Genomic DNA, 11,273 nt, shown 5'->3' with positions numbered 1-11,273 from the left:
AGTGATTAGATAATTCAAAATACCTAATATCTATTATAACTTGATTGTAGTTTTCAAGAAATTATCTTTGTTGTAATTTTTAAAAAATGTAATGGATAAAAAAATAATACTTTATTTATTCCTTCTTCATATAAAATAAAAATCATTAATCACAAAAAATTGTAAGATTCACCAATATTTCTAAAAAATAATTTTGAAAATTTATTATATACTGATTTTTACATGTTGTTTATAAATTATGAAAAGGTCAAGAATAAAATTTCACTAAATAATTAATACATTCAATTATATTTAATATACTTTAAGTCAATTTCAGTGGCGGTTTTTGGCAGCGAGGCAAGTGAGGTGGCACATTACATAACATATAAAAAAAAATAATTTATAAATGTTATACTTTATACCTACTATTAATATTCATACAATTTCAAACATTTGAAGTTGTCAAATAATATTATTAAACCTATAACCTTCTAACCTTTGAAAATATTTTATTTTACACAGAACTACCTATTTTTTATTTTTTGAATAGGTAAGTGATTAGTATATAGGTATTTATTAGGTTTGCACACAAATAATTATGAATATGTAAAGCCATGAGTTAATTAAAAATAACAGTTTTGTCACAAGCACTAATTATAGACTACACAATAGAACTAAATTATTATATATGCAAATTTTATGTAAAAAAAAAAAAAAAAAACTTAAAAAAAGTAAAAAATGAACATGCAACTCACAAAATCAAAACTGGAAACTATTGAATCGGTCTGGCTCATTAATAATTTAGAAATATGTACTGACATTATTACCATTACATATTTAGTACAATATCAACATAACCTTATTGATTAATATTTTATAATATACAATTTTTAATATGCAATTTTTTTTTCAATTGTTTAAGTTTAAGTCACAGAATGTAATAAAAAAATCCTTATTGAAAATATAGTCAAAACTGCCACTCAATGCTAGAAACAAGATATTTGAGTGGCTAAACACTTTCATTGAAATAAATATTAATTGAGCATATTGTTTTTATATTTTTACAACTCTAATTTTAATGGGTACGAATGTATGAATTCAATCTAATGTTGATATCACCATATATATGTAGATAATTATACTAAGCTATAAATAATAACAAAAAAAAGGAATGCAGATTTAAAATTATGACTTAAATACAAGTTACAATCATTTGAATATAAGTTACAAACAAAACATGAGAAACATTAAAGAAAAACTTAATAGATAGCACAAAATAAACCTTAAAATAATAAACTTTACCTATTGTATTGTATGCATACTATAATTAATATTTATTTGGTACATATCTTATAAAGCCATTAAGACTAGATGAGCTACCAAGAAAATGTTGGTGAACTGACTAAATTTTAGTCACTAAAATATAATACAGAGTGGGGAAATGAAATGAACAATTTAAAAAATAAATTTTCTCGGTATTAATAATGTTCATTCATTAAATATTATTACTTTAAAAATAATACGACAGTCAATGAACAAGGAATAGTAAACAACATTATTTTGTTGTAAAATTGTTTTTTTAAAAATAATGACAATTAGTGTCTCCTCAACATTCACTTTGTATTAATATTTATCAAAGTAGAATTATCTAATTGGAGGAAGATAAGAAGAGTGCTTAAGACAAGATGGTAGTTATCTTGAAGAAATTATTATGTGCTCTATTCTAATACATTAAAAATTACATTATGTTTTATAATTAATGTTTAAAATATTCCGTTTTAGTGCCCCACCCTATATAATTTAAACATATTAAACACAAATATAACTCATTTAAATTTAGTTTATATGTTTATAATATACATTAAATTGTAAAAACATATTTTCATATTAATTATTAAGTTTAGTCAATCCAAATATCTTGATATTTTTATAAATAGTTAAATATCTATTAACAACAAAAATAGTTTACTAAGCAAATTCAACAACTATAAGCCATTCCATACTTTATTTTTGAGCAGTTTGTAGAGTTCTATAAATTAATTACTATTTAAAATTTAAAAAAAAATCATTAACTATTGTTAGAAATCGTAGACTTTTGAGAATTTTTAATAAAAATCAGACTTTGAAAATTATTCACCTAATTGTAAGAAAAACAATGAACCAGTATCTACATAGATAATAGCCAGATATAAAGTCTGTAGATTGTAGTCATATCAAATTATAATGGAGTTATATCAATTGATTTTTATCAATAATTTATTTAACATTAAGGATTGTTAAAATTGCCTGTCTATGATTACAAGCTTTTAACACTTAAAAGAATAATAGATTTATGGAAAAATGTGGATAATTTAAGAAAATATATAAAATGTGCAGAATGAAATGATATATTATAGAAAAAAAAACAATACATACCTAGTCAAGGTAAATTGATTTAACTGAAATAAGTCTACTTAAATCTAAAAGCGGTATTTAATTTAAATTTTAATAAAACTTATAGAAATCTCTACATATTGAATGAATAAGTAATTATGGAATACGAAATAAGGTCTTGCATGCTACACATGGACTAGAAATTAAATAATAATTATTATTATTTAGTAGCACAAATATATCTAATGCATTTGGAACTTAAAACAGATATGAACTTCTTCATGCTTTATTTTTAATCCAATAAAATTTTAACTTTTATATTTTAAACAACTTCAATTAACAATACAGTTAAGAATATAAAAAACAATTTTGTCAATAGAAAAAAAATCCCAATTATTATGAAGATAATAATTTTTTAAACATTTTGGAATCAATGATGATGTTTTTACTTTTATGATAAAATCAATTAACTAACAGGAATACACAAGATAAATGATAAATGATTATTTAAATTAATTTACACATGAAAACAATTTGGACAGATTAGTTTAAACTTATTGCACATAATGGACTTAATTTCAACAAGAAAAAATATAGGATATTTCTTCTTGCTGCAGTGACCTAGCATTCTTATATTATATAATTTTTTATAAAAAAAAAAAAAAAAAATTAACTGAGAAATAAATTGTTTTCTCTTTCTAATATTACTAAATAAGGTTTTTGCAATACCTCGAAATCAGGCAAATTATCCAAAATTCTTTGTGCTTCATGACTCACTGTTGCTATGAGCGAACTTGGACTATCGATGGTATCTATTGATTGATTGTCGGATGATGATGGTAATGATGCACTAAAAAACTCATCAAACACATCTGTACTTTCAGGACTACTTTGGATGGGTATTTCTTCTTCTTTCACAACCTCAGATGTTTTCCAGGTTTGAGGCTGAACTAAAATTAATTAACACAAAATAGAATATTAAAATATACAAATGAAGTATAGTTATTCATAGGTATTATATAAAAATATTATTGTAAAAAAGAAATATATATTACAAAATTTAATTTATGTTTGGGAGTAAATGTGTAACTCATTAATATTAAAAATGATATATACATTTTAGTATCAATAAACAAGTATGTCAATTATGTATATACATTTTCACAATATTATTGAAATTTGTGTAAGAATAATTTTGAAATACAAAAGACAAAATAAGACATAAGAATGGTATACATTTAATAAAACCATAACAATTTAATACAAATGTACTCTTTTTAAAATAATTGAGGTAATTTATAATAATAGTATAGAAGATATAATTTAATTTGTTTATAACAATAAGTTTGTAAAATATTACCTTGTATCATTATTTTGTTATTTATATAGCCATATGATATGATATGAATAGCAATAAATGATAATACTCATGATTATAAGATTATTTACAATTAAAACATACATTTTATTATTTAGATTATTAGACAGTAATTTTAAATTATTAAGGTACTAAAAATTATACCATTAAGACTATTATAATAAAATATCTCAATTTTGTATATAAGATTATACATAATAGCAAAGCAATCCATAAATGCATAGGTTACTATACTCACATATGTCTTGTCCATCTTACAAATATAAAATATAGCAAAATTGCGATCAACATGATTTATTTAATTTGTTAGCTTTAATATTAAAGTTAATTGACCAATTAACTAGCTTAAAGTTAAAAAGTAATAACATTATGATTATAATTTTATTAGTACTTTTATGTTGATTTCTTGTAATATTTCTATTATTTACAACATGTTTTTAGTACAAAGAAGAATATTTAAATAATATACAATTTTAAAATGCTAATAACTTGCTTTTAAAATTACATTAAAATGTATGTACAAGTATAAATAATGTTATACCTTTCAAGTTTGATAATTAATCAATTCATTCCAATAGCTAGTAATACAAAATCGATTCTGTAATTGGTATATTTTACAATAATTGTAAAAGAATAATTAATGCAAGATGAAAAAAAACACATACTAGTATAGCATCTTAAGAACATTATTTTGTTATAAATTCTTATACATTAAGCAAAAACAGAAATACTCACGAGCATTTGTACAGCATGGTGCAAGTGTATCAAGGAGTTCGAGATCGAGTAGCGACGTATGATTACCTAATTAGCCCACAATAAATGCATGTTTAGCTCCACCACCAAAATTAACAATTATTTGAAGCATAATGAAAAGGCAATTAGATTAGTAAAAAGCATTTGTTAGGTATATTATCAAATTACTAAATAATAATTTTAAACATTCTTATATTCTTAATTTTATTAATTACCAGTTTTTCCTATTTTGGTACTAATGTTGGAGAGTGACTTAGTTACTTAGTTAAGTTAACTTAACATAAACTAAATTGTAATTTACATTAAACAATAGTTAAAATATGATTATGAAAAACTTAAAAATATTTTAATTGATCGTATATCACAAATGTTAAACAATGCAATTGACAGTCAAATATAAAAAAATATGAAAAATTAAAAAGTATAAATTTATACTGTGTCATATTCTCTAACTGAATTGAAAAAAATATATTTTAATGACAGAATCAAAAAAAAATTAATTTAAATGTGAACTCTGAAAAGACATAACATGTTTGCTACCACGTGTAAATGGTTTGGGATAATATATGATATGGTCATAAGAATGAAAATTAAAATAAGTAATAACTAATAACTATGCAATTTTTCTCAATACTTGTATAAGAAATATAGTGTGTATACCACAATTTAAGATATAAAATAAAATTATACTTTTTTATATACAAGGAAATTTTAATGGGATGCCAAGATGTAATTTAAAAATTAAATTTAAAACACAATTCTACACATATTTTATACACTACAGATAATCATTGTTGATAAAAAGCCTCATGTACATTTTTTTTTAATATTTACATGTAAATATTACATATATATTATTGAACGCTCATAAATTCATCCTATATAAATATAAGAAAATATTATTCAAAAATGTGTAAAATGTATTTATGGAATAAAAAATAGTGAACAACCGAAAATACAAAAAAATTGTTATCTTAATATAAATGTTTACCAATGCCGATAATTTAGAATGATTTATTAATTTCCATCTATTATATCTTGTAGCTAGAAAAATGATAAATATAATAATTTAATTTTTTTAATAATTCAACAAGTATAATGATAGTGGACACATCTTACCACAGCAAATTTCACTGAATAAAAATGCAGTTAAAAAAAATAATTTTATTATTGTTTACCTATGATAACGTATATTATCTCAATATTTAATAACAGTTATGCACATTAATATTAAATAATTTAACAATTGCATGTTGTTGGGAAATTAAATATGAATTTAAATACTAATTGATATCTATTTGTTACAAATTATTTTCAATGATTAAGTTGTATGCAAACAATTTTAAATTATTAAGTAATATTAAAAATATAATGAGGTTAATAATTTTCACCATTTAATATATGTCTTATAAAAAGTTTTAAATAATTTATTATGCACATGGCCTATATTATACAGATAATAAATTCTAAACACATAATACAAATACGATATTAATAGGTATACCTATACCTACACCTCATATGTTTTTAATAACAAAAAAATGGATCAATAATGTATTTAACAAATAAAAATTTATAATATTTAGATTTATTTAAAAGTATTTTGAATATTTAAATGATTGTAAGTTATTATTTTGATGGTTTTATATACCTAATAATAATTATTAACCATTAAAAAGTTAATAATGTAAAAGAAAAAACTTAATTAATTTTTTTCAGGTGCCTACTTACAATTAATTATACTGTGAAATTGTATTATTATTAATACATTAATTATTTTTGCTAATTGCCAATAGTTAAATAATATGCTATACAATTTGTTATATGTCTAATTAATATTAAATATTAACCAAAAACCATCATTCAAATTTATAAATCATCAGAGTAATTATATTTGATAATAAAATTCTCATTATAAATTTTATTTTCAAAATTATTAGATAAATTAATAATATAAATACATGTGATAATAAATTATTTTTAATTTTATGCCAAATTAAAAGATAACTTAGCAATATATTTTTGTATATATACTATGATTAAAAAACTAAATCATATCAACATAAATACTAAGTTTTAGTATAATAATGTGCAACATTTTTGTGAGTAATTTATATTCTATTTAGTATCCTTAGTCACAATATTATTCACAAGAAGTTAATTCAAAACTTATAATTTATAATATAATGAACTACATAATTATGTTCTATTATCAATATTATTTTTATTTTTTAATAATAGATTAAAAACAAAAGCTTCATTTTTATATGCCCTTAATCTTAATTATGGTTCTAACAAATCTTTTAGATTCTAAGCTGAGCTATAAATGTATTAATTTTATAGTGATATATATATTTTTTTTTTTATAAATAAATACCATAAGTAGTTAATAAAATGCTAGAATTTTCAATTTAGAATAGAAAATTGTATATAGATTGTACTTTAAAGAAATAAAAGTAGTTTTATAATAATTGGGAAAAACAAAATTAAGAAATATTGAAATTTTTACATAAATCCAGTTTTTTATAGAATCTATTTTTTTTTTTCTAAAAAAATTAATAAAAGTTGCTCATAAATAATTAGTTTCTAAATTAAAAAAATATTATTTTCTATTATATTTAAAGTTGCAATATTTTTTATAAGCATTTAAAGTTAGAAAATTGACAAAGTTAATAAAAATCCCGAAAATTAGTAAATTATTTTAAAGTGATTAATTTGTAAAAGTGTTTGATTTTATACCTAATATTTAAAAATTTAATACCTACACGGTTCTTTATAAATTTTTCAACTTATATACAATAAAAGATTCTATCAGAAGGTTTATTTTATAAGCTTTTCAAGTTTATTTTTTCAACTTTATTAAATTATCAAATTTTCACAACATTCAATATTCACCGTAAAATAATTATTTCTTCTCAAACAATTATTGATATTTTATTTCATTTCAAAAAAAAATTATAAATTACAATAGATACTTAAAATTTTCACTAAGGTATTATCATCTTTGTCTCATCATTTTAATTATATGATAATATTTTAAAAATTTTTTCTATTTCTTTTGGAACCATTTATTAGGCATTAACAATTTTTTTAGTTTTTTTTTCTATAAATATAAAAAAAAAAAAATATTTGCTAGGTCAAAATTCTAGAAAATTTAATACAAGATCTAACAAAAATTACTTTTATGTCTCTATAAATATATAAAAAATACTTAAGCATATTTTATAAAAAAATATTTTGTATAATGTATTTGAAATTAGAATTTGGACAACATTTACATATTTAAATAATAAATAACAATGTTAATTATTTTATTAAAATTAAGCATTTGTTTTCTCTGTCATCTCCCACATAATATAGGAACAAAGATACTCCATATTTCCACGATTAAAACTCTCTGGTTCAGTTTAGGGCAAAAGCACCAATTATATAAAAAAACATTATTCATGGAAACTTAAAACTTTTACGTGCGTTATATTTAAATTAATTTTTATATGTAATATATTTATGACATTTTAAGATAAATATATTTTTTATACTTTGAATCTATTTTTGCTATCTTATGATATTTACAAAAAAATAAAATTACATTTAGAGTTATATAAATTGATTTAATATGATATAAATGTATATTATTATAATAATATATTATCCAAGAAAAAATGATATGAACCTACCATAATACTAAAAGTAAAATAAATTAATTTAATAGCTATATCAAAAAATATATTTAGTAAAATAGGCTGAGAAGCCATCTCTGCTCAGAATCGTTGTTAATATACAATAACATATCATTGAATTAAAATTTAACATACCCACTCGACACCTAATGTACGGCAGAGCGGTAACCACTTGCCTACCTTTTTCTTTTAGATTATTTAGAATAGTTAAGTTTTTTTTAAATACTAAAATGTTATTGGTTTTTTTTTTTCATTTTGTCCCAAGAAAACACAAGGTATTTTACATTTTTCAGTTCCTTTATTTCATATTTATTTAATATTAAAAATTTATTGTCAAGATATTATGCAATTAAAAAAAAAAAAAATATTAATTTAAAATTAAATTTTAATGTAAAAGATTGACAAATGGTAGAATTTACTGTAGGTACTGTTTAGATTTAAGACATCTTTAGAATACTTACAGTCCAATGGATTTATTAAACCACTGCTTTTCCAGTCAAATTCAGGGTCCGGTACTGTATCCTTTATTATAATATATACAAAGTTTATTTAGCATTTTAAGGATATTAATTTTATTAAGAAAGTGAAACTAAATTCACCTGCATTGGGCCATTGGAAAAAGATTGCGATATTTTTGTATCGGTTGTGTCATTGTTAGAAGCTTTTAATGGTTCCAATGGATTGTTAGACATGTTTGCGGCAAATCTAGGGACTTTTGGGTTCCAAGAAGCACCATATAACTGTCATATTTAAATCCAATATTAATAAAAAAAAAAAAAACCGAAATATTTACAACTAAATTATTGGTAACCTTTTGTATTAAACTTACTATGTTCCTAGAATCAATCGAAAGTGAAGCAAGAAAAACATTATTTGATTCTGATTTGGTCCAATTATAGTTAAGGGCTGGACTTGAATCTACATCTTTTAAACCCTGCCATACTTGAGACTCATTTAACTCATTATCTAAGTTTTGCAAATCGGTTTCCTCGCATAACTCCTAGTAAATAATAGTAGAAAATTAAGTATAAATAAATGTATTATTAGTAAAAAAAAGCTTACATAATCTCCTTGAAAAGCGTCTTTACAAAATTGTTTGTAATCAAGTTGAACATGAGATTCTAAATCTAAATTTGCACAATTTTGTTTTGAATCTTTAACTTGGTCACTGGAATGATAACCTGATGTAGTGTAACCAGATTCAAAATCACAAAAATTGTCATCATCATCATCGTTGTTAATTACACTATTTTGGTTATCAGATTTCAATACTACATTATTAATATTACTGGTTAAACATTCTACTTCTTCAACATTGGAATGTTTGAACTTTACTGAATCATTAAAATTTGGTATGGAAGTTTCATAATTACAGAAATCATCATTGTCATCATTTTTATCACAAATTAATTTATTTTCGGTGGTAGAATTCGAAAATACATGAAAATCAGAGAATTCGTCAAACTCAGAACCTGAATTATGCTCAACGTTAATTTCATTATTTTGAAATGTCGAACAATCAGGACTAACCGATTCTACATTTTGTTCTATTTTATTTTCTACTAATTTTTCAATATTTTCCAGTATTGTACAGTGTTCATCATTAAATTGTGTTAAAGGTAATTTGTCAATATTATGTTGGTCGACAGTATGAGAATCTTCAGTGATTCCATGATTTTCTTGTGATGTTCTGTTTGGTAAAGGCACATTAAGAGAATCGGGCAAATTAGTTTCAAAATCACAAAAATCTGTATACTCTTCTTGATCATTTTTAATTATAATATTATTATTATTATTATTATTATTATTATTATTAACTGATAAATCATCTACTGATATTACATACGTATCATTAGGTGTACCAGTATCACTTACATCATTTTTTAAATTTTCTAATAAAACATTTTGAACACAATTGGTTTGATTGGACGATTCTTTAACATTTACACATTCTAAATAACCATTAACCAATGTTTTTTGATCAGTTGATTTTTCAAAATTAACATTGGTTACAGGCTGAAATGTCTCATTATTTTCATATACTTCAGAGTTATTTAATTGAAGTACTAAATTTGGTAAATTCGGTGGTATTGTATTATTTTTTACATTTTCCATGTCACAAATATATTGATCAGAAGTTACAGACAAGTTATCATCAACTATTTTCCTATTATTATCTATGTTTTCAGAAGAATCATTATGTTTGATCTCTATATTACAGTCTATTTCATTAACATTATCACAACTGTCATTGGTTAATTTATTTATATTTTCCCAAGAGATGTCTTTTTTATCTTTCCATATGGATAAATTGTTTTGGTGTAAACTAGGTTGTTGTTCAGATAATGATGATTCCACAGATGGGTCATTCTTTGAAATATTTGACGGCAATTTCGACAAACTATCATTGGAGTTTGATTCAATACAAGCCGCTGGTTCATGAACGATATCACCATCATAAGGAAGTGATAGTTCATCAATAGGATTCCATCCGCCATCTGGACCTTTAAGCATATGAAATGTAATGTTAGGCTCAACACAAACACCTATAATTTAAAACACTTACTTAAACTAGACTCGGATGGCAGTTCCAAGGCCAGATGAGGATAGTCCATGAAATCCTCATCATCTTCCCAGTCCAATTTAGTCATGGGAGGTGGCGTTTCGGGTATCAAAGGTGGTATGTCATCAGACATCTTAACTGGCAAACGTCATAATTATTACAATTTTTTTTTTTCTTATGCTTATTCGATTCGATTGCTATGCGCAGGTAGGTACTTACTGAAATTTCGGAACGAACATGTCACGTACAATTAAAACAGATGATAAACGAGAAATACCCAGTGCGATGAAATTTGATTTTATACTTCAGACGCGAGTTTACAAAACAAAATTGATTTAAATAAAACACAGTAAAAATTTAAAAAAATATATAAAATAAGAATTGAAGTTTAACCAAGCCCGAAATTCTTAATGCTCACGACTACTGAAGCACTGATCTGGAATCTCGATTATCGAATTGTAAATTGTAATCATTACGTGATAAAAATTATTATGTACAAAGTGGAGATTCCATATGTGAGTTTAACCTTGGTCGCAGTATCATTACG

The 11,273-nt window shown here is 22.6% G+C and overlaps 1 protein-coding gene across 3 annotated transcripts; it reads right to left on the bottom strand.

Moving 5' to 3' along the window:
- Positions 1–253: 253 nt before the first annotated feature.
- Positions 254–11,161, bottom strand: LOC113558827 (putative uncharacterized protein DDB_G0282133). 3 transcript variants are annotated; one of them, XM_026964388.1, is made up of 9 exons: positions 10,946–11,161; positions 10,730–10,864; positions 9,226–10,667; positions 8,993–9,163; positions 8,763–8,903; positions 8,625–8,685; positions 4,466–4,531; positions 3,082–3,302; positions 254–299 (listed from the first exon to the last, which is right to left on the bottom strand). In XM_026964388.1, the coding sequence occupies exons 2-9, from the start codon at positions 10,857–10,859 to the stop codon at positions 282–284; spliced, it is 2,250 nt and encodes a 749-aa protein (XP_026820189.1). In that variant the 5' UTR covers positions 10,860–10,864; positions 10,946–11,161; the 3' UTR covers positions 254–281. The 3 variants fall into 3 exon arrangements, with proteins under 3 accessions (XP_026820189.1, XP_026820188.1, XP_026820190.1); XM_026964387.1 differs by lacking the exon at positions 254–299 and having other exon boundaries at positions 2,833–3,302; XM_026964389.1 differs by lacking the exons at positions 254–299; positions 4,466–4,531 and having other exon boundaries at positions 2,833–3,302.
- Between the last annotated feature and the right edge of the window lie 112 nt (positions 11,162–11,273).

The sequence above is a fragment of the Rhopalosiphum maidis genome, chromosome 3 (assembly GCF_003676215.2).
Source record: "Rhopalosiphum maidis isolate BTI-1 chromosome 3, ASM367621v3, whole genome shotgun sequence".
Taxonomy (NCBI): Eukaryota; Metazoa; Arthropoda; class Insecta; order Hemiptera; family Aphididae; genus Rhopalosiphum; species Rhopalosiphum maidis.
This window is presented reverse-complemented; position numbering and strand designations above follow the sequence as displayed.